At 40.8% G+C, this 24,992-nt stretch overlaps 1 protein-coding gene across 3 annotated transcripts in view; it reads left to right on the forward strand.

The window, feature by feature from the left end:
- The window catches only part of LOC117538005 (E3 ubiquitin-protein ligase SMURF2-like), a 65,103-nt gene that overhangs the window by 16,559 nt on the left and 23,552 nt on the right, over window positions 1-24,992 (forward strand). For all 3 annotated transcript variants that reach the window (XM_034203480.1, XM_034203479.1, XM_034203481.1), the window contains 3 exons: window positions 14,071-14,109; window positions 17,644-17,752; window positions 24,367-24,500. In XM_034203480.1, coding sequence (XP_034059371.1) covers window positions 14,071-14,109; window positions 17,644-17,752; window positions 24,367-24,500 — 282 coding nt within the window. The remainder of the gene's footprint in view (window positions 1-14,070; window positions 14,110-17,643; window positions 17,753-24,366; window positions 24,501-24,992) is intronic.

Raw genomic sequence — 24,992 nt, forward strand, 5'->3', positions numbered from 1 at the left:
TAAGCAAAAATACTTTTCGATGTAATTGCGGTCTTCTTTAGTCCTTCCCTGCCCCTTATATCAATGCAAGGAACCCTCTTCTAGTCCAAACTTGCATGAGTTGACCTTGTGTGAAATATGTAATGGTCTCCGGCTTTTAATACTTAGAAGAATCAGCCTTTACTGCATTCCAGAGACAGTTACTGTACAACTCATTTATGGTATATCCAGAGACTGAACAAACTTTTATCTAAAGCACATGCAGATGAAATAATTCATTTCAGCTCTGCATCTACGCATGAGCAGCAGGAACCGCTTCAGTGCTCCGTGTGCGTCTACAGACGATGCATTCAGGCACAGCATTCAGTGTAGGTTTTGGCAGCAGTTGCAGCCCAATACACTTTAAATGTAGGTACACACGTTAAACAAATAACCTGATCTTCGTTGGTATTTTTTCTACGTTCAAGAGCCTTAAGTACTTAGACACACTGCTTATTAAATGCTTTAGTGGACATCTCGCCCTTCATTTTTTATGTGAGAGCTTAGTTTACTGATTCATTAATGGGGTATGCAATACGTCAAGCTGATAGTGACTGCAGAACACAGATGAAAGGCCACCCCCGTTGAAATGCCGTAAGTGTACCGAATGAGTCATATGGGAATGACTTTGGTGTGGTATGATATTACACCGGACTGTATCTAAATCTAACGCCTGCTTCCTGTATGCATATTACATTTACTTTGTGACTCACTCTTGAGGTAAGCTTGAATCCCTCCAGCTTATTTCCGCCCCCTTAATTATTTCATTTATTTTCCCCCCCATCCCTTCCTCTCTGCTTCATGTCACCGGTCTTCTTCGGTTTCCTACCATTGAAACCCTCCATCTGTTCATTATATGGCGGCATGCCTCCACCTAAAAACTTGTTTTAGTGTATTCCTTCTGTTCTTCATTTCAGTCGCTCTACGCCTCCTATTCATGTCAGGAAATCTCTGTTTTAATGTAGTAATGTGATCCCAGGCACCATTTATAGAAACATTCCTTATAAAGCAAAAAGAAAACTGATTAGGTTTTATTTCAGAGGTATCTAAGATTATGGACTCGATGGCTTTGGATATTGGAGAGCATGAAAATAACAAAACAAAGTTCATCAAAGTTGACATGGTTGAACTTTAAATAAATGTCAGACAATTACTTTTAAAGGTTTTGAGACATCGTCCTTTTAATACAACTTTGGTGATTTTACAGCAGACCTGTAAGTTCACCTGACAAACATTAAATATAAAATGTCCAAACCATACATTTCCAATCCAAAAATGTATATTATAGTCATTATTGTATCTCTCCTCTGTCGTCTCCTCTTATCGCTTTCCGCCATCCCTGCTTCTCCTCCCTTAGTGTTTCCAATGTTGCCTTAATGTTATCACTATCAAAATTCCCTGCTTCAAATCAACTTCTCCTCTTTCTTCCCTTCCTCTGCTTTCCCATATTTCACTCTCTTTCTCCCCCTCGACTGTCTGCATTCCTCAGATTTGTGGCTCTAGATGGACCTCCCCTCCACCCCTCCTCACATTCCTCCCTCCCTTCTTCTCTATTCCACCCTAGATGCCTCCAGATGAACGTTTCGTCTTTACCTTCTCACCCCTCTCCAACCCAGCCCTCCTCCTCTGTGTAGTGACTACGTTCCACTTCCAGATTCCTGACTCCAGATTGTTGGCGTCTCCTCGGGGAGCAGGGAGGAGGGGGAGTGTCAGCTGTAGACGGCTGGCCTCTCAGATGAATGACATAATTGGCATCCTGAGCATTCACTGGGCTGGAGAAAGGCTGAGGTTGGGAAATGTAGTAATGGCTTTCCAGAGGAAGTGCAATGTAGATTAGATCCCAAGTTTTGCCACACTGCCCAAGTTTGGATACCCATAAACGCTACTTTATACCACACTTTCATTATTGTTTGCAGTGTGTACTCTCCGCTGTAGCATAACGTTAGTCACGTATACACAGTGCACCACGTGCTTGACATTTTTACAACATTATTCTCAGTGAGTGAGTGAGTGAGCCCGCCAGGGAGGCGTGAGGACGGGAAGAGGAAGTGTTTTGTTTAACTATTGAACAATGCTGTGAATGAGACAGCATGGGGCTGTAGAAAGAGTCATAACAAGGGCGAAGGACATGGGCCAATCTGAATGACTGTCACTAATGAGTCGGGGGATGTCAGCGGCTGTTTTAAAAAAAAAAAAAACTTTAAAATGAGTCCGTTCCTATAAATGTATATGTTTTTATTGTTAAACTCCATTTTTGAGACAAAGAGATTTTTCTTTCTCCTCAAAACAAAACCTACTGGGACACAGTGATTATTGTGATGGCCTATTTTGTCTAGCGAAGATTGCCTTTTAAATTAAGCAATAGTGTTTGTAAAGTAGGGATGTGTGTGTGTGTGCAAAGGAAAGGGGAATCCAATTCTGGCTTTGGGCCATATGCACATGTCATCACTTGATAACCTAGATGTTTATACAATTAGGGGTGTTCCTTCTATGTGTGACTTTTTAATTGTATTATTAATCTTCCCAATTTGATAGTGTATTGTTACACATTTCTGTAAGTGAAGTCACCTGAGAACTACCATCTCTCACTGTTGGATTAATGCACTTAAGTGAACTTTAAAATGTTCTAGTTTATGATCATATGTCTCAAATGCTAGTGACTCACCTTTGACATTTTCCATTCTCTGCTGAGGTGGCAGGTTCCTGTTTCTAAGTAGGGACTGCCATTAGACCTTTCTATGCTATTGCATCATTGGAAAAAAGTTATACCTCTGTATTGCTGTGTCAGAAAGTTCTTTGGGAAGAAGTTTTGCCAATCAATAATTTAATCTTTAGCAAGAACAGGAGCCTTTTTTCCCACATGGAAGATGTAGCCTTAAGGGGTGGTAGCTCTGATATGTTTTTCATGCTTTACAGCCAAAGTCACAGTCCAGTGTGTCAAATACTTCCCTTTTTAAACAACCGTCAACCACACTGTTGACCATGCTAATATTTGGTAATACTTCACATTTATGGGAGTAGAGTTGTGTCTATTAAAGACCAGCCCAGCAGTAAACAAACACCTTGGCTCATTACAGAGTCACATCCTGAAGTCGACTACTGGTTTGGCTTTGGCACTCACTGATTAAGACTCAAAATCTATATCAAAACTAACTAAATGTATTCCTTTGTCACAACCTGTCCTTATATACAGGATATTTGTGAACCAAATATGCACTAAACTAAAGATGAAACGGAAAAGACTGTATCGTAAGAACTCTTCATGACAATATCAGCATCCAAGCTCAGCAACTGGAGTGGATATGCATGCAGAACGGGTTGACTTCCTGTCCTTTTAGCGTGGTTCCAGAGAATGAATTGAACAAATGGACGACTAACTGGCTATACTTGACTGCAGAGTTAGCAGTGCACAGTCACACAATCGCTCACTGACCACAAACACTTTGGTCTCGGGTAGAGTGGCCCAGCTCTGTGGTCTGATAATGTTTACAGAGTGCAAGAGGCATGCTGGTGGTTCAGTGTGCTGTAAACTGGAAATCACTCACTATTGTGATCTTGAATATAGCTCATTTCCCTTTGTCTTGTCATCTCCTTTCTTAGCAAACAAAATATTATTTTCCCACAACAATGAATGTACAGTGCTACGACCTTCAGGCCTTCTGATCATGCTTTGTCCTCTCTCACTTGACACCCCTTTATGCATTTGAACACCTACATCTAGGGATGTCCCGATCACCTTTTTTTGCTTCCGATCATTTGATTTTGACAGTCTGCCGATACCGATTTTTTCCGATCTTTATGCAATGCATTAAGAGAAAAAAAGGTAACAGATAACGGCTGGTCATCCAACGCGAATTCAGCCATCTTGGCTGTTATTTGTTTGGCCTTTTCACTGTTCTGGGGCAGTTTCTCTTACCTTTTGAAAGTGTCGGTTGTTTCAGTGCCGTTACCTGAGTGGCCGCTGTGTACTCGTCGTGTTGTTGTTGGTGTTTGTTTCTCAGGTGGCGTTTTAGATTGGTCGTGTTGAACGTAGCTCTGTTCTTTCCACCACGCGAAACCTCCTTCTTGCAAACATTGCATCTGGCTGTTACACTGCCTTCGCTTTCAATTTTATAATACTTCCAAACTCCTGACATTTTCTCCGTCCCGACTCCCGAGTCACCAGCTGAACGTAGCCTCTCGTTAGCTTACTGCTACTATAACCCCCAAAACACACCAGGAGCGTCTGCGTCGCGTTACGGCCGCGCCGCGGCGGTCGTAAGGATCGCGGCCACTCTAGTCAATGGGTGCTATTACACCACACGCGCCGCGTTACGGCTCAGACGCGTCCCAGAAGCGGTTCGGCGCAGCGCTTCTCTAAAATTAGGATGAACCCTATTTTTGCCGCGGCGCAGCCGTAAGGTAAACTCCTCCCCCCATCCCCCCGTAGTCTTTCAAGTAGGCACTGTAAATGATATATATATAGAATAATTATGATGATGAATGCATATTTTTTTACCACTAAAATACAGCAACACATCTTTGATTCATGTCGTTTATAACTGGAATATTACAATTATTATTAACTGTGTCTGTAGTCTACAACACAACAAAATAGGAAATAACAACAATAAACACGATTTAAACAGACACAAACATAAACCATTTAACTACGTATAGCCTACTTACTTGTAGAAGTACAAATGTCCAGGAAATATTCCAAAATCAACAACAACTGCGAGGCTGCACACACGACGCTCCGCTTCCGCAACGTTTTGAAACGCGTCTGGTGTGTGTTGTTGCAGGAGGAGGTCGCAGCGTGGCGCAGCCGCAACGTAACGCGGCGCAGACGCTCCTGGTGTGTTTTGGGGGTAAGACACTGCGCCCACTCTGTTGCCAGCTTTGAGAGAAATAAGCAACCAGGTCTGAAAACAAGCCCAAAAGAAGCAACACATACATGATGTTGTGTAATTTTAAACCAAAACTAAGGCCTTAGGATGACTTTAAGACGTGAACATGGTCATTTTTGTTTTGTAACATTAAATAAAATAATAAAAATATTTTATAAAAAAAATCCCGATCCCCAATTTTTTTCCTCCCGATTCCGATCTTTTGAAAATCACGTGATCGGCTCCGATCCCCGATCACGTGATCGGATCGGGACATCTCTACCTACATCCATCTAGAAAATCAAAAATACTATAATTATTTTCTTATAATTAAAAAAGTTTAATATTAATCTTATTATAAAAAAAATGTATGTGTTTTTTACTCATTTCAGAGCTTTCTTTTTTATTTAAATGTCAATAATGGCTCCTTGAAAAAATGACACTTTTTTATTATATTACTAAATGTGAGTTGGAGCAGCATTTAAAGCAAATATGTTCTTGTTTTCTTTTTAAATATCAATCTTAATGACCTGTTTTCTCAAACTGGAATGCTGTTTATAAAAAGAGCCCCCTTTTTCGGGTTTAAATGAGTTGAACACCTGACTTCTACCCTTTTCCTCAACGGCCAGAGTGAGGCGTTTGCAAATGGTGATTCCCCTGAGAAAACAACGCTCCTGACTGTTTACCTCTCAGCCTTTGACCAGAACTAGTGCTAACCTTTAGCTTAACCTTTTGTAGTCAGACAGACGGAGATGATACAAAGCCCCCCCCCCCCCCCCCCACCCCCAAACTGCCTATCTTTTGTGTTCTGAGGCCTTTTGTAATGAATGAGAGCCTTGCCTTTTTGTAACACAGAATATAATTATCAATCATATTCTTTGCCAAACATTTGTCTGTTGTAATGAAACGTCAGTGTAATTTGTATGTGCTTTTAGTATAGGTCCAGTTGCAGAGGGATTTTTCAGACTACAAGCATACATTTGTTGCATAATTCCAGCATTACATTACATGTTACTTGTTAGCCGCTTTTATCCAAAGCAATTTACATGTCTCAATACTGTGGACAATCCCCACAGGAGCAATTTGGGGTGAAGTGTCTTGCCCAGGGACACAACGACATGCTGACTGCAGTGGGGTTTGAACCTGTGCTCCCCTGATCCAAACACCAATGCACTAATCCACTGCGCCACACGCCTCCAATATGGTCAATAGAGTGGTGCAGTGACGCGTCCTAAAACCCGGAAGTAAGCTGCGCATGGGTACCTTCCGGTTCCCTCGACCATAAATCTATCGATTAGATTTATGATTAGAAAATTATAAAAGTAGGGTAGACATGTGGAGATTATCCGACTGAACAAAACGTGATCCGTCTCTTAAATGTGTGTCAACCACAGACCTTATACGAGCTATTTTCCAAAATCCTATGGAGAAATTGCATTGCTTTTTTGTCGAGGGAACCGGAAGGAACCCATGCGCAGCTTACTTTCGTGTTTTAGGACGCGTCACTGCACCACTCTATAAGGAGCAATCAGGATCAGATGATTCTCCCGGATTCTTAACAATGTTAGGGAAGTAAATGAAGCCCCCTCATGCACATGTAAAGCCACAACACATTTGAAGTTGGTCAGATATAGTATAAAGACGAAGGGAAGTGACACAGATGTCATGACTGTGACTGTCACTTGAGAGCTGGTGAAATGGTAAAAGTTATTCTGTTATGTGATGGCCTTATCTCAGCCCTCAAGGTAAATGATTATTATTTCATCCATTCACAGGGAATCAGAATAAAGGATGGTCTCATTGGGACAAGACTAGCATTAGAGTCTATTAATACATGAAGGTTATTACATCTTTGAAAAACATTTCACTATTAGTTAATTGAAATACCAAATGATATTACACACAATAATAAAAAGTAATTGAGAAATTATAAATTGGAAACACTCAATTCCAAACGTAAAAGCTGGGTTGCCAGCTAATGTAAAGGTGTGTGCTTTAAATGGTATAAAACACCAGTTCCCCTGGGGATGGGAAGCTATAGCCGACCTCTGGAGCCGACAACATAATGTGTCTGGGTCAACGACAGGCCACGGTCTGTCTGCTCCTCCTCTCAGCCAGCAGACAGTGGTAAAGGCATTATCCCAGCATGCTGCTTGCTCAGATGGATAGGCTCGGTTTAGTGGGACTGTTCCTTTGATTTATGGCTTGTTTCAGACACCTACACATGGTCCCAAACAACAGCTGTTTCAGGTCCTTTTAATAAACCAAGGAGCAGAGTTTAGTCTAGAGCTTTAACTGAAATCTCAGCTTGGTTTAACACCAGAGCAACTTTGGGTGGTCAAATGACTAAAGCAGTAATAATAAGTGCAACATTTAAAGAAAGCTATTAAACGTGTTCTTGTGTTTTTAGAAGATTTGAAGATAATAAAAATAAAAATATTGAAATTAAATGGAAATCTGATAGACAGCGGTTGGAAGGTGTCACATCCACACAGATCGGAAGAGAATATCATTTGACTTTGTTTGTCAAAGCTGGTAAAGGTGCAGCTAATTGTAATTCCTTTATATACTGCAGGGTAGCTTGTGTTTCATCTTGCTTTAGAGGAATTGCCACCCACCTGGCAATGACCTTAACCTGGTTGGAAGATCAGCTACATTAGCTAACGTCATGAATAACTTAGTTGTGAGTCCATCAAACAGTAATCATAAACACAGGTTTGCTCATAAGGGCATGACTCAGCTCTGCCCTTCTTTTTAAACCATTCTATGGTTAAAACTTGTCGATACAAAAGGCTGAGAATGAATTGTAGGCCTTTTAGTATAGTAGACATCAGAAGAAGTATTTGCAGAATCCCCACCATTAATATAAAAGGGTCCTTTGGCACAGTTATCACCTGCTTAGCTGTTTACAGGACAGTGGTTCAGCCAGGCCTATTGTCTGTCTTACTGTTGAAATGAGGGTTTGTGATGGGGTTGATGGTCCACACTTACCTCATTCACACCAACGCAACTCCGGTTCAAGCTCCGTGCTAGAGCTTTTCAGGTTCAGAACCGTTTCTTCGGTTTAGCTCCGGCTCTTTTCACACTGCCCAGAGTCCGACTGGTGCTGCGTCATCGCGTCATCGCGTCATCGTTTGCGTCATGATGTAACCGTTTGCGTGCCTGCGTCATAAAGCCAAACCGCGCGGAAACCCCTCACAGCTGACACCGACAACAACAACAATAATGGCCGATTGTGCTCCAGCCTCCTCTGTACCTCTTTGGAAGATCATATTCCCAGTAGGTAGCTGGTCTCTTCAGTGGACCACTGCTGCTTGTTACGTTTCTCCATTGTTGTGTACAAACTGGATACAACGCCAGCTTTTTGTTGTTGTTCAGGAGTTGATCCCGCCCCTGCCCCTGCCCCTGCCCCTGCCCCTGCCCCTGCCCCTGCCCCTGCCCCTGCCCCTGCCCCTGCCCCTGCCTCGACGTAAGCGTGACGTATGTGGTGCTTTTGCTCTGGCCGGACAATTTTTTGGTGCTCGAAATGAACCGGATTCCGGAGCTAAGAGGCTGCTCCGCTGCGGTGTGAACAGGAAAACCCGGTGCTTTTCAAGCTCCAGCTCCGAACCGGCCCTGAAACACCGTTGGTGTGAATGAGGTAACTGAGACGACTTGACCCCCGGGGTTTCCTGATCGTTGATCCTAGTTGAACTAGCTTTCCATGTTAGGATCTGAATGAGTCTGGTCACCATGACCTGCTCACTTGGCAAGCCTGCTGGATCACAGGGGGCTGGGATCAGATGTGATTCCTTATTGATTCCTGGTTTCACAATGGTAGATTCTGCCTAAACCCAGATAAGATTATCCACATATTTAGGCATGTTTATCTAAACCCTTGTTGGGCTTCTCTAAACTGATATTCAAATATGTTGAGGTATTGGCTACAGTCAATCAAATAGAGGTTTTCTAAACATTCCTCAGGCCGCCCTTGCTTTCAAAATATACTGACTTTCTTTAACTTTTGTAATTTAAGTAATTTTTAGTGTTGGCAGTGTTTTTTAAATTGTGACTGCTAAATTGCTGGAAGATTAAAAGAGATACTTTTTGACCCAAAGCAAAGGAGCCTTTTATATAATAGGCTCCTCCAGATTTTAGGAGTTACATTTTCATCGGACCATTTATAATGCAGCTCTCAATTTAAAGACCACTTAACGCTAACACGCTAATGCACTCACACTTCCATATGGCTTAACCTTGCTGCTCATGGTACTCGCAGTACCCTGGTAATTTTATCTCTGATAACTTTGGCTCTGGTTGTCATTATTGCTCCGTTGTCTAATGTATGCCTCCTTTGAACCCAATGCGTCACTTTCATCAGTAGCAGCAGTCTGCTGTTGGTGCAGCTGTGTGTGCTGAGAGGCCATGGGTGACAATGAGACAGGCTTTCCCCTCTGTGGCAATTGTGTCTGAGACACTGGAGCAGAGTGCAGGTTAATCCCTTAATCTTCATTAGCATAGTTTGGTAACTAGACAGCCAAGTCTGTATTATTGCTCAGCAGACTCAGTTTAACCTAATAGCTACTTACCAGTATTGCTTCTTAAGCAGGTGTGAGCACCCACAACAAACCCAGTGACACAAGCTTTGGGAACATCTAAAAGTGAGTTATAACAAGCTATTGATTTCATATACCATAGTTTTGAAGTAGTTTAGTAGCCGGGGAATACATCAGCAATGCTAATGTTTTATGAGGAAGGAAAGCTCGTGGACCTCAAGGATATGGCAAGCCGATTTAGCTTTTATTCATTTCTGGAGGATATCAAAAAATCCATTCTTACTAGTAATATTTATTTCTGGTATCAAAAATGTAATTTTAACTAGTTAGAATGCAAATTCTTGATATCAGAAATTCAATTGTAACTAGTTCTAATGTGTATTCTTGATATCAGAAATGTGATTTTAACTAGTGAGATTTGCATCGTTTTTCTCATTCATTTCAATGGGAGTAGGAACTAGTTCAAATTCCAATTTCTGATATCAGTAATTCAATTGTTGATATCAGAAATACAATTTGAACTAGTTCAAAATCCTTTTTTTGATATCAGGAATTCAATTGTTACTAGTTATAATTTAATATTTATTTATAACTAGTTACAATTTAATTCCTGATATCAAAAAAGGATTTTGAACTAGTTCAAATTGTATTTCTGATATCAGGAATTGGCATTTCGACTAGTTGAAATAGAATTCTTGATATCAGAAATTGGTATTTTTACTAGTTTAAATGTAATTGTAACTAGTAAGTATTGAATTACTGATATCAGAAATTGGCATTTGAACTAGTTCAAATTCCTACTCCCATTGAAATGAATGAGAAAAACTATGCAAATCTCACTAGTTAAAATCGCATTTCTGATATCAAGAATACACATTACAACTAGTTACAATTGAATTTTTGATATCAAAAATAAACATTATTACTAGTAAGAATTGCATTTTTGATATCAAGAATTCGCATTCTTACTAGTAAAAATGCATTTTTTGATATCCTCCAGAAATGAATAAAAGCTAAATCGGCTTGCCTTACAAGGGTACACACAATCTGTTTTGTTAAAATGAAATGTGAACATAACTTCTGTTTTCAAGAAATCTCCTCAGGGCCTCTTTTTAAATAACATTTCAAAACCGACAGATAGGATTATGCTTGGGCTTAACATCTGCTGCACAAAGTGTGTAGAGAATCTGCTCCTTTAATTCACAGAAAGGGTTATGTGGACCCATTTTCACTTTGGGGGCTGATTTTTGAGTTGGGACTCTGTCCACAAATGTTCTGCCAAGATGTCAGGCCTCTGTCCATCCTGTTTTTCTCGTGTCTGCCGACAACACAGTGTCCGTTTGTCCAACAAGAGGCTTTTCTGGCTGTCTTGGATTTGGCCTGCAACCAGACTGTCGGCTTTGGCGGTGTAATTTCCCCTGACAAGCTGATGGTTAGTGTTCATCCAGTTGGCCCGCTCTGTGTCATTTGGTTTGTGTTGAGAGTCTGTTCCCATGTTATGATTCTGTCTGAATTGTCTTGACTGTGTCATTTTGGTCACCGTCAAGATCTCCACATTGAATGGGTGTAATGCTAGGTTGTTTTCCTCTGCCTGACCGTATCTTTTTCTGAAGTGCTGCTTGTTTCTGAATCATGGCAGGTTCACATGCTTTAACATGATCTAAAGTGTAATCCATTGACATGATTTCTCCAGGATCTGAATGTAGCTAAGCCCGTATAAAATGAAATGGTCAAAAAAAAAACACACCAGCTTTCTGACCGTCTGTTAGATAACTGCAAAAGGATTCTGTCTTTTGAGCACTAAGTATAGACTGTGTTTCTTATTTTATAAATGTGGCTAGTGCGTGCATAGTTGGCTGCTGTAAATAATGCAGACAGCATACAATAGCACTCTCACTACAGGCTTTACATTATGTTGTAGATGTTGGACAATATTCCCTTTGGAAGCCTTTTAAATGTCTGGTTTTCAGAAAAGATCCCATTTAGTATTGGGTATGTCAGCGCCTTTTTTAAACATCTAATCTTGTGGTATTTCCACTGGCTTGTGGCTGTATTAGGAAATGGCAGAAAAAGTGACGTGGCAGAAAGTAATACCAAGAAGATGAAAAGCAGAAAAATATGTGATTTGTGTTTTTACCTCGTATTTTCAGACGAATGCCTTTTTTATCTCATTAAGCTTCCTGGGCACTGCAAAAGGTCTGATCAACATCATTTGTTTAACATGTTGAAGTTACTCTTTGCCCAGAGACTAAGGTTTTGATACGGTTGGAAAGAAAGGGGTCACTTGAGAGGGGGTCACCTGTACCTGCGTTGTTGAAGAGATGGAAGTGCCTTCCCGATGGCTGGAAGCACTTGACGTTTTATAATAATAGATTTGAATTTGTTTGCACTTTTACAGGTGCTCAAAGACGCTTTACAGATATAGTGAAGAGAAAAGAAAAGAAAGGAACAACAAATAAATATATAGTTAAAGTTAAAGTCAAATAATACAAATTAAAAGCCAGATTGAAGAGGTGAGTTTTTGTGAGTTTTTTGAAGGTGGTGAGGTCAGTGCAGTCTCTGATGGGTTGTGGGAGTGAGTTCCAGAGGGAGGGGGCAGCGACGGAGAAGGCTCTGTCCCCCCAGGTCCGGTGATTGATGCGGGTGGGGATGGATAGGAGGTTGGCTTCTGATGAGCGGAGGCAGCGGAAGGGGTGTGGTGGTGCAGTAGGTCTGTGAGGTAGGGGGGTGCCTGATTGTTGAGGGCTTTGTGAGTAATGAGGAGGACTTTGAAGTTGATTCTTTGACGGACGGGGAGCCAGTGGAGGTTCTGGAGGACGGGAGTGATGTGGTCTCGGGAGCGGGTGTGGGTGAGGAGGCGGGCAGCAGAGTTCTGGATATGTTGGAGTTTATTGAGGAGGTTGGATGGTATGCCGCGTAGAGGATGCTATTGCAGTAGTCGAGTCGTGAAGTGATGAATGCATGAATCAGGGTTTCAGCAGCAGAGGAGGGGAGTGATGGGCGGAGACGGGCAATGTTTTTGAGGTGGAAAAAGGCGGTCCTGGTGATGTGATTTATGTGGTGGTTGAATTTGAGCTGACTGTCGAAGATGACTCCGAGGTTGCGGATGTGAGGGGGGGGGGGGGGAAGATAGAGTGTGGCTGTCAATGGTGAAGTTGAAATTCTGGATGGCTTTGGTACGGGATGGGGGGCCGATGATGATGATGTCTGATTTGGCACTGTTCAGTTGGAGATAGTTTGTTTGCATCCATGCTTTTATTTCTGAGAGACAGTTGGTGAGAGTGGAGTGTGTTGTGGGGGTGATGGTTTTTGTTGAGATATAAAGTTGGATGTCATCGGCGTAGCAGTGAAATTGAAGGTTGTGGCGACTAATTATTTTGCCAAGGGGGAGCATGTAGAGGAAGAAGAGGAGGGGGCCAAGCACCGAACCCTGGGGGACACCTTGGGACAGAGGATCAGTGGAGGAGGTGCAGTTGTTGATGTTGATAAACTGATGTCTGTCGGTGAGGTAGGATTTCAGCCAGGAGAGTGCAGTGTCGGTGATGTTGAGTGATGATTCAAGGAGGGACAGCAGGATGGCGTGGTTGATGGTGTCGAATGCTGCGGTGAGGTCGAAGAGGATGAGGATGTTCAGGTTGCCGGAGTCAGAGGAGAGGAGGAGGTCGTTTGTGATTTTCAGAAGAGCTGTTTCTGTGCTGTGTTTTGATCGGAAACCGGATTGAAATGGCTCAAAGAGGTCATTGGAGCTGAGGTGGGATTTTATTTTTAGTTGTGAGGCTATGTCAAGTATTTTTGACAGAAAGGGGAGATAGTTTAGTCTCTTTGCTCAAAGTTAAGCAGCACATTGACACAGAACTGATAAGGATCCTGGTCTGTCAGCATGTTATGGTTATTTTACTTTATTTTACAGTTCTCTAATATTTTTAACCTTTATCGTGTTAGTTTTCTCGGCCCTTGCTCTCTTAATCGTTTCTGCTTGGCCTGCTTTGTCTCGCTTTATAATTGTCCGAGAATTGTCTAGCCAGCTCCAAAGGTGGAATATTTATATGTATAAAAAAAGACAACAGCAGGCAAACACAGACTTTCTGTCCCACCTTCTCTGTCTCTTTTGAAAGCTATTGTATGTTGTCTGTGATGCAAACCCCCAGGGAGTTGCCTCAGACAGAAATGAGTGCTTGTCTACTCAATATTTCACAAGGAGAAACTCTTAAGACTTGCCTATGACGGGACAGTGAGGATGGACAAACCAATATGTTGTCAAAAAAGACAGCAGCAATTATTCAAAGAAAAATGTGTCAAGTTTTATAGCTAAGAGAAATGTTGATAAATAATGAAATCATTGAGTAAGATGGTCTTTTTCCAAAAAATATTACCAGAGAAAAGCCCAAGGAAGACGTTTCCCAAAATGTACGCATTACATCTGTGCTTTAAAAATAATATGAATAGAACAATATCGTTGACAGATTGTGTACTCGCTTGTACTATGAAAATGTTCTGAGGCTCAATTATGTACCATTGAAAGCTGACGTTGTATATTTTGGTGACAGACAAGTTTTACGTTCGTGTTTCCTATAATATCTCATATTTATTTCCTAATGTGTGCCCAACTCATTAACATTAACACATCTCTGTATTGTTTTTTCTTCCAGTCCTGTGTGCAAAGAACCTGGCAAAGAAAGACTTCTTCCGTGAGTAAAGCCTATTTTTAAATGTTGTTATTTCTGTTTCATGGCCTCTCTTGTGCATTAGAATGGGCTTTGTCAGCAGTGGCAGCTTGTTGGCTTTTGAAGCGGTGCTGTAAATGAAGTCTTTCAGGAGCTGTCTGTCATAAACACCAGGAGCTAGGCATGCACAGAGACCCACTGCTAACCTCACTTCTAGTAATATGTATCTGATCCACTGGTTCTAAAGCATTAGACTTCATTTAAAAAAACAAAAAAAAGACATAAATCACATCTTAAAGGTCACCTATTATGCAAAATCCACTTTTTCATGAATGTGTCCCCTCTGTGTAAAGAGATTCTGAAAGTTTCAGGAAAAAATATTCGCTCACTTTTTATCCTGATCCAAAAACCTGTCTGAAAATGAGCTGATCAGATTTTGGCCACTTATGATGTCATAACGATGTTTTGGCTTGTGTAACCATTAGCCAATACCCAACCAAGGTAACCCCCCCCCCCCCCCCACCTGATCACCTGAATCTCCTCGCACCATTTTGTTCTTTTTAACCAAACATCTCTCAGAGGGGCGTGGGGAGGGGGGAGGGGCTCCTTATTTTCATCTAAAGTAACAGACAGAGAATCAGCACTTTTGAAACGGGGCTAAAACAGAGGGGATTATGGGATGCTAAATGCATGATCTGTATTTGGTATTTCGAGCCAAACACTTCAGAGAAATGTTTTGTATATATCTGAGACCTATAATATATTGATGTAAAACAGTATAATAGGGGACCCTTCATTTTAATAACATTAGAATAAATGCACAATTTAGCATTGTTACATGGCATGTCAAATCAAGCTAATATTGTAGTGAAGGAAATAAGAAAACTTAATATGTTGGCATGGTGTTCAAATACATCCTGACTAGCTATGAAGAAACTAGTCTAAGCGTTACACCATCAAAGTGAGCTGTAACTGACTGAATAAAACACACTGTATTTACTTGCACTATATTTTTCTGTTTATCTGTGTTTTGTGTTGCACTGTTGGAGAAGCCTGTGGCACAAGATTTTCATTGACATAACTACACTGTAGCTATGTTCGTATGACAAATAAAGAACCTTGAACCTTGAACCTTGAAGTACACATGCATACATTAACAGCTGATAGTTGGAGGTTATCCAGGGAGGAAGGTTCCTGTCTGACTTCTGTTTGCTGATAGTTAAACATTTGCTTCAGGCCGTTTCGTCAGTCTCTGGTTGGTTGATCAGGACAAGGTCATCCTCTGGCATTAATGTAAGAGGAGACATACTATTTAGTTTCAGTGATGAGTCATTTCGCACAATAGAATAACTCTCGAGCAACCCACATGTTTAGCTTAATTGCTAGTTTTGGTCATAGTTAAAGCACTTTATTGCCGGAATAGCGGGGTATTTAGCTCATAGTTTGGTTCTCCTTTAACCTGGAAGTCATGCATACAGACAATATGCAAGTTCCTTTTTTGTCTAATATGCACACATGCATACAAACAAACAAACAACTACAAAGAGGGTAGTCCCACTAAAGCATAAGGGTGACTGAACAGGTTTGACATGAAGTATCAGTGCCCACAGGTAAACACACTTACCTGCATGCACAGTCACACAGCCAACAATAGATAAAGGAGCAGGAAGAATCCATTATCAGATTCCTATCCAAGAAGTTGATGTAAAAGACTTCAGGGCTCTCGACTAACTTTTTTCCCCATCCTCCCGGAACCGTCCCGAAATACAATCTAAGCCGTCCCGAAATTAATGTGGACCGTCCCGAATTTAAAATGTTAGTTTTTCTACATTATCATTAGTTAAAATCATTCAAAGTGACCTTTAACATAAATAAAACATCATACAAATCATTAGATGATAATTCATCAACCTTTTTATTTGAGTAAATCAGTAATCACATAAACAAAGGCCAAATATATTTAAACAAACGAGAAAATTACTCTAATATTGAATCCAATCAAGTCCCATCCAATTAACAAAACAATCCAACACTGTCCTGAAGACAGAACCCAGAGTAACCACTAACCAGGATGACAGTCTGTAACACAGTCAGGAGACCTTTACAAACGGCCCCGCCCCCTCGCACACAGACGGGAGAGAGAGATCTCGTCTGGATTGGAAAGCTCGAAAATACATCAGAGACGCATGTTGTAGTCTTATTGCATATTAGAAACAGAGTTGGTGAAACTAAAACTGCGATATAATGTGTATGTAGCAATAATACATATGACATATATTTTTTAAATGTCTCCAGTACCGATAAAAAGTCCGATAACGTCGGAGCTTAACGTTACCACTGTCTTTAATAATTCCGGCCCGGGGCCCGTTTAATACCGGGGCTCGGTACCCATCCCTACATGGGGAGAGGCGCAGCATATTGCTAAGGACTAAATACGATGGAGAGTTCTCATCTCAGCCTTATTACCCATAGGGGATGAAGAGGAGTAAGTAAATAAAGAGGCCGGCGCTCCAGGGTCTGGTTCTGCTGTGCGTTTTTGTGATTAACGGTAAAACATTTCAGAATTCCTCCACGGGATGCCATTGTCATTGTACATCACTCAATCTGCGAAATACACACACTCAGTACATAGCTAGACCCGCGAATTTGCGGGCCAGGAATTCGAGGGCACAGCCAGCTGGGCGGCTGGCTGACAGCCAGCGGCACAGCTGTAGCTACGTGTGTGTATTTCGCGGGTTGCTAAATGTTTTGTGCGTGTGTTTATGTTGAGAAGGAGGTTTAATAACTGTGTGCTACACAAAACGTGCAGTCGGTTTCATTTTAATCGCCGTTTGTAGTAGAGTTAGCCGGGTATTTTTATTTTAACTCTTTATTCGTCCCAAAATTATTTTGTATCCTCCCCGACACTATTTTTTTCGACCCCGGGACGACGGGACGTCCTTAAGCTTGAGGCCTGAAAGACTTGCCTTATAGTTGTAGAGAAAAGTATCTTAAACATCTTATAGGGGCCATTTAGCTCAGAGAGCAGTCAATAATAGTAAAAACTAAAATAATACAGTAATGAATACCCCATAATAAGATTGTGTGCAAAAACGACATTACGCTTAATACGACTTATGTTGTGTATGTTTGCTTTAGGGTGGATATAAATGATAGATGATTGAGGAGAATCTCTTCAAATGTAAAAAGTGTGCTGACAAACTTCAACAGACCCTCTTTTCGAGCAGAAAGACTAACGAGCATCAAAGATAACCAGCTGCGGTCACCTCAATCCCAGCTACACCTGCTCTACATTTCTTTTACATACTTGCACTTCTTCTGTTTGCTGAGTAGAAGTCAGACATAGGGCTCACTGAGGATATTTTAATAAACATTATTTCCTTGCCTTGTCTCTTTTTTAGTTGTAAACAAACATGTCTATATGTCATCTGCATGTTTAAGCCCCATTTGACTCAACATGCTGATTTCATCCCTTAGATTTCCCCAATGAGAGCTTTATTGGGGAAATTACTATGTTCTTACATTTGTTAAATGTAACCTTTTCACTTGCCTCTACAGGGTTGCCAGATCCATTTGCTAAAGTGGTGGTGGACGGCTCTGGACAATGTCACTCAACAGATACTGTGAGAAATACGCTGGACCCAAAGTGGAATCAACATTATGATCTGTAAGTTAACAACAGTGTGCCATGTTGTATCACTTATTAAATATCAAAAACAAATGCAGTGTGTGTGCGTGATGGGGCTGCATAATTAAATGGGGAGTTGACATTGCAATATAAGAACACAATGGTGCTCTAGGAGGAGATGCAGGTGATAAGGTGGGCGGGTGTTACATTGGTTTGTTATTGGCTAATGGTTACACAAGCAAAAAAATCGTTATGACATTATAAAGTGACCAAAATCTGATCGGCTCATTTTCAGACAGGTTTTTATAAAAATGGATCAGGACAAAAAGAGAGCTAATCTTTTTAGCTTTCAGAATCTCTTTACATAGAGGGGACACATGTTTATGTATAAAAGACATGAAAAAATGGATTTTGCATAATAGGTGACCTTTCATTTAAAACTCGTTATGTAGATATGAAGGGAGATGACATGGCAAAAAAGGACAAAGAATGCTGAATAGCCGATGATCAGAGCCACGAGGCGAGTAATCTTTGGAGGTAATGCCAGTGTCAGGGAGAGGCTCCTCCCACAACGAGCAGCCATCTTTGACCCGGCTAGTTGAATCAGCCAGGCAGACGAACGCCCGTGGAACCGTTAAAAAATATATTCAGTTAATTCTGAGACATTAGCAGGCCTTTCTATACTGTAGGTATTCGGAGACACTCCATTAGTCATAACAATGTTGTAGTGATTGATTGACAATAGATCGCGCAGCCCCATTGTGTGATTGATTGGTGTATGAGCTCACTCACCACTTGAAATTGATCTTGCAGAAAGCATCGTTGTCACAGAAATGCGGTATACTGGCTTTGCTCTCTCGCATGTCTCTGTGCGAAACTGCTATGACAAGTGTTTCAGGAATGTAAATTGAGTTCTACTTTGTGCAGAAAACACCCATCTATAAAGCTTTTGAGCCATTTTATTTGGGAACAAAACTTCGTATAGAGCCAGATTTCAGACATTCTGTTCCTCAAGATAACACATTCTTCCTATTTTGGGCATTAGAATATGGGGTTGCTCAATGGACATGCAGTCGTGAACAATGCCCTCTGTAAACCTGAGTGTCGGCTCGCTTGGTCCTCTGAGCCAAATGTGGCTGTTCACAGGCTAAAACACATTTAAAGAGCAACTTTATTTAAGTTTAATGTTTTTCAGAATAAGCCAGATATAGTCCCTTGAAAATATTTTCAAAACCCCATTTTTCTATCAAGAAAGCTCACTTTTCGTTTCCTGCCAGTATTGAAAATGTAAATTTAAAATCATTGATATTCCAAAACCAAACTATGAATCATGCAATGGTAAAGAAAAAGTACCAAAAGTGGTAAAAATATCACAAATTCCAGCCTCTCAAATTTGAATGTTATTATGTTTTATTTGTCTTAAATGAAAGTAAACTAGATATGTTTTGTTTTGTACTAAAAATACATCTCTCTGGAATTGGGAACATGTGACGGACATTTTTCACAATTTTCTGACATTATCAAGACCAAGCAATTAATTAATCTGTTATTTCTTAAAACAATAACAGGAAGGTTAATCAATAATACAAATACAGTCACTGTCATAATTATAACGAAAGACCTTGTGTTTCTAAATGATATGAGCGTCCATACTATATGACTTTACTTGCTTTCATCATAACCCTACAAAAAGAAATGTATCTTGCCTTTCTGGACCCACTTTCGTTTTTCACACACACACGCATACACACACACACACGCATACACACACACACACACGCATACACACACACACACTCACACTCACACTCACACTCACACTCACACTCACACTCACACTCACACTCACACTCACACTCACACTCACACTCACACTCACACTCACACTCACACTCACTCACTCTCTCTCTCTCTCACACACACACATACCTGTTTTACCATTATTCCTATCCCCTGTCAACATTAGCCACAGTTCTCCTTTTTACACATTTCTGTACCCCCTTCATGATCCCCAACCTCTCAGAGGAGTTTATTTCCCGCCAGTGACCCCTGGCCTCTTCCTCTGGTTCAGGAAATGGCTAACATGCCACACAGTAAGCAGATGGGAGTGAGGGTTTGTCAGATTGCCAACTTGCCACACCCCCCATCTCCAGCCTTCAGCTTTAGGAGATGGGGTCTTTTCCCACATGGCTCTGATCCTATCAGAAGCCTCAATGCTCTGTTATGTAAATACATACTCTTCATAAATGACCTTACATAAATACCCTGCAAAAGTATCAACTTTGTTTTACTATCAATGCTGTATAGTACATATTGGCATATTTTCCAAACAAATATAAGACCACCTTTTTTGGAAAACATTTTGAATGTGTTCAATCTTCAATGTTGTACCCAATGATCGTCACCTTACCAGGCTTAAAGGGGACCTATCATGTAAAATGCACTTTTTTGTGTCTTTTATACATAAATATGTGTCCCCGGTGTGTCAGGGAACTCACAAAGTGTCAGAAAACACACCCTCTCTCTTTTCCTCCGTACCCACATCTCTAAAAACTGGGGTACAACGGAGCTGAATCAGCAGTTCTCTAACAGGCCTGCAACAGAGGGATATCAGGGATGTCTAAAATGCATGATCTGTTTGGTATTTTGAGCAAAACACATAATGTTTTTAATATATTTTTATATATCCGAGACCCATAATATATGCCTAAAAATAGCATAATATGAGACCTTTAACACATACTACATGAGAAACATTTGGTTTTACCTCGCTAATACAATTGTTATCAAACCAATGGCACAGGCACTGCTACAGTTAGTTGTTTACTTTTCATTTCGCAATCCATTTTTAAATGCATTGGCAGTAATTGACAAGTGGACTCAATGCATCACATCCTGCCCATCAGAAGCCCTGGAGGCCTGTATGGCAGACATACCCACCTACAGCATATTCAAGCATTGAATTACTGCACACATTGATTAGAAGTGGTTTAACCTGCGGAAGATGTCTCTCAGAGACCAAGTTGTGTGCTCCATGCTTGGAAACAGGAGCAGAAATATTTTGGTTGTATACAAATGCTTTGCCTTGACTGCGAGCAAAGGTTCAGCTACCTTCAACATGCATTTCTTCCAGGCACACATACATTTCAACCATGAGTTATTGTACTTTATGAGTCGTAATATGTTTTACATATTCACGATTTTCTGTTATGAAAGGCAGGAAAGGTCTTTGTAAGCATACATATGTCCATAAGTGGAAGAAGTGAGGTGAAATGGGGTGGTCGGTTCACAGAACAGCAGGAACAAGGGAACAGAGGAAGAATGCTTTGGCAAAGACTCAACTTACATAAATCAGATCAAGGTATTCGATAGGGACGAGCCAGAGCTGTTGAATCTCCACACAGATTTATTTTTGTCTTTATTGATTTTAACAGCTGAAGTCTGTCCAACATTAATATGAAATATATCCAATAAGTTCCCTGGCAGGAAGACGTTTGCGAAGTCTTGCAGCTCTGGATTTACTATGTCCTGGAAAGCTAATCTGTATTTGACCCAAGAATATTTCCCCCTCCTCGGCTGTTGTCTGTGGAATTAAGAGTGCTAATCTTTATTTTTGTTGTTGCTGTAACCACCTAATGAAGTGTGTGGGGAGCGGGATATAGAGGGATTGTTTGTAATAGTTTTGCATACTTGCCTGAACATCAGTGTTTGTTAGTTAATCATCTGGGAGTTTTTTCTTCTTTTAATTTAGCACAATGAACAGAAAAAGGATGTGCCTGCAAATACTGTTCTGTGTGAACCCTGAGCTTTATTCACCTGAGGAATTTCCTCACAATAAGGTGTAATTAACAGCTTAGCTCATTTGTACATTTTAAATTAATTTCGAATTAAAAGTGGGGTAGGTAAGTTTGAGAAACCGGCTCGAGATACACTTTTTGTTATATTCCATGGAATGCTCTTAACATCCCGATAGCAATGAATATCTTAAGTGCTTTGACAAAAAATCCATTAAAAAGAGTCATCTGTGGAAGCTGTAGTACTGTAAAAAGCACAACCAATCATCTGAGCCGGCCCGGCTAAAGTAACTGGATGGCCTACCTGCCTGTCAGCCTTCCACCTGTGCACAAACTTATCTCGTGCCCTCATTGGTCATGAGCGCGTTCGTGTGTGTTGGAGGAGGGGCTCTGTAAGGAAGTGGCAGATTTTTTCCGGTTGTGTATTTTCAAATTCTAGCGCACTCCAGCTGGTTTCTCCAAAATTACCTACCCCACCTTTTAAGTGTCATTACATCATCTGGAACTACTTTAAAAACTCTTATACAATTTGACATAACATTCAGGGCTATATTTATCCTGCTGGGCCCTTTTTTAAACTTGGAAATCTTTTATTGCTATAGGCATCCTGGCATAATATTTTTGTTCTCATGTAGTGACATTATTTCATCACTTGCCAACACATTTAAAACGTTATTAAATACTCAAACCAAGTCTAAAATCATAACTGATGCGACCACTGCATTTTTTTTTTTTAATTCTTAGGAAGTTTACTTAACAGTATATACACAAATATGTTTTCTTTCACAGAAAACACTTATTCAATTGCATCATCCTAATAAAACATTGTCTATTAAAAAACTTAAATTATATCCAATGCTGCACCACGTTACAGGACCATCTGTCACTATCATTCAAATAAAAAAAGTGCTGCTCTGTTCCCTGACAAACAGAATCCAACTAAAAGAATTAATTACAGTATATCCCAATGTATCGTTTGCTAGCTTTGTGTTGATGGAACAGCCAATTCATTATGTTTAACATATTCGCACAAACTTCACACACAGAGTATACTGTGGCCTTCAGTAACAACAACTACCTACAGAAGACGGGGAGTCGGTCAGTTCAGTCTGGAGTTATATTGTATAACGGAGATGCCAAACTTCCATCTGTTTTCAGGTCTATTTATGATTCAGCGCTGACAGTTCACTCTCTCGTCAGCCCACCCCCATACGTATAAATGTGCTTTTTCATAGCAGTGTTGTAACAATAACTTTAGCACCTGCAATGTTATTTCGGAGGAAAACGTTTCCCAGCACTGTTTTTGGTACAGTGAGGAAATAATATTTTGTTCCATCTGTTTCTCTTATCTCAGAAAGACAGTCATTGTCTTGTCAGCTGTTTTTTTTTTCTCCAAGGTGCTTTGTACAACACATATTTTCTTCACAGTGACCTGTTAATTTTGCAACCATATTGTGTGAAGGGAAAAGCATGACATTTCATTTTGAATACTGTGTTCTGCTTTCAGAGGAGATTGAAGAGCTCACACTGCTGAGCACCAAATTGCAACATATCTGTAATATTTTGGAAGAGTTTGGAAACATCTCTTAATCAAGAATGATCTTTAAAAAATGGGTCTTGTCGAAGTGAGCAACAGAAACGCTTTTATCAAAAAAACCAATTAATTCAAAGTAACTCCATTCAGATGTTTTGTTTGATTGCTCAGAACATGTTTGAGGTGTCCGTTCTAGTGGAATATTCTTTTTAATCCGTAAGTCAGTATTCACTTTTTGGCGAATAAGCCTATTGGAGAAGACGATTGAAAGTATGTTGGCACAAAAAAATGTGAGTTATTTCACCCGCTTGTCATCTAATAATGATAAATGGCTTGAACATGGGATCATAATCAACATATGCAACAACAAGCACATGCCTAGACACATCAGCATCTGTTGAGTGAGAAACAGTGAACATGCCAAGCTGCTAACCTCAGCTACTGCATCCTGATCACAGTGTGAGATAGTGACTCGAGACTGAATCGCTGGACACTTAAAGGTCCACAACCCACACACGCCGTAATTTAATCTCACTGCAACAATTTCCCAACTTCTATGATTTGACTTGCTGTCAAATATATATATACATTTTGATGTGTTTAGTGGGGAAACCCCACAGCTCGCTGTGTGTGTGTGTGTGTGTGTGTGTGTGTGTGTGTGTGTGTGTGTGTGTGTGTGTGTGTGTGTGTGTGTGTGTGTGTGTGTGTGTGTGTGTGTGTGTGTGTGTGTGTGTGTGTGTGTGTGTGTGTGTGTGTGTGTGTGTGTGTGTGTGTGTGTGTGTGTGTGTGTGTGTGTGTGTGTGTGTGTGTGTGTGTGTGTGTGTGTGTGTGTGTGTGTGTGTGTGTGTGTGTGTGTGGGTGGTTGTAGCTGTACTGTTGTAGCTGTCTGGCTCTCAGTCAGTGGTGAAGCACATCTTGGGGACTTCCTCTGTTCTCCAACCACGACTAGACTGATCTTAGCCCAATATGCACGTACACATACGCATGCACACACATGGTTCTTTAAATTAGCTAATCAGCCTCATTACACAGTCAGACTGTCAGTCTGCACCGCAAACATGGTGTGCATTATTCTTACCAAGAAGTGGTTGAAAGAGATGCAAGATTCCCTTTTTTTTCTCTGCAGTATTAGTTATATGTATTTGTTAATGCTTTGCAACATTTCTTGAGTGTCGTAGGTTATGATTTAATTGAGTTTCCATCCTGCATTAAGCCCCCCTGCTACTGCACTCAAGCATGCACCATGGCTCAATGGACCTTTGGAAATCCTACTCATGTTGTCAGGATTGTCTTTTTGACAATTTGTCTTTCTCTTCCCCTCTCAGATACATTGGAAAGGCAGACTCAATCACCATCAGCGTATGGAATCACAAGAAGATCCACAAAAAGCAGGGTGCAGGTTTCCTCGGCTGTGTCCGCCTCCTGTCCAACGCCATCAACAGACTCAAAGACACTGGCTGTAAGTACCTGTTTGTGTGTGCTGTTGTCTGCTCTCTTCATGCTCCCTCTGCATGCTCGCCGTGGCCTTTACCCTCCGGCTTAGCTTCTAAGTGAAGGTTAATGGGGAGGATCCACAGGCTACATCTAATGAATAACTATCCAGTTTTGGGAGCTCCATGTTCACATCTTATCACACATGTTGGCACAAAGATGCTGTATGCATGCTCAGTAAGGTATGGACCAGACCTGGTGTCTCCAATAACACACACAACTTGACTTTTTCTGTGCCTGTTGTTTTTAAATGGCTGCAAAAGTTTGATTGTTAGCCAGCCTGCTGCTACATGTATACTCTTTAACAGTGCTCATATCCCATCCCCAGCTTGCAGTCTGCAGCTGTTCTTGTGCCAAACATTAATTGCCATGAGATTTATAGGCACAATACATCAACAGCTCCTTTAGGCTACACATAACAGAAATGCTGTAGACATGAGGCACCTCAACCTAAATCAAT

Source organism: Gymnodraco acuticeps, unplaced genomic scaffold, assembly GCF_902827175.1.
Source record: "Gymnodraco acuticeps unplaced genomic scaffold, fGymAcu1.1, whole genome shotgun sequence".
In the NCBI taxonomy this organism is placed as follows: Eukaryota; Metazoa; Chordata; class Actinopteri; order Perciformes; family Bathydraconidae; genus Gymnodraco; species Gymnodraco acuticeps.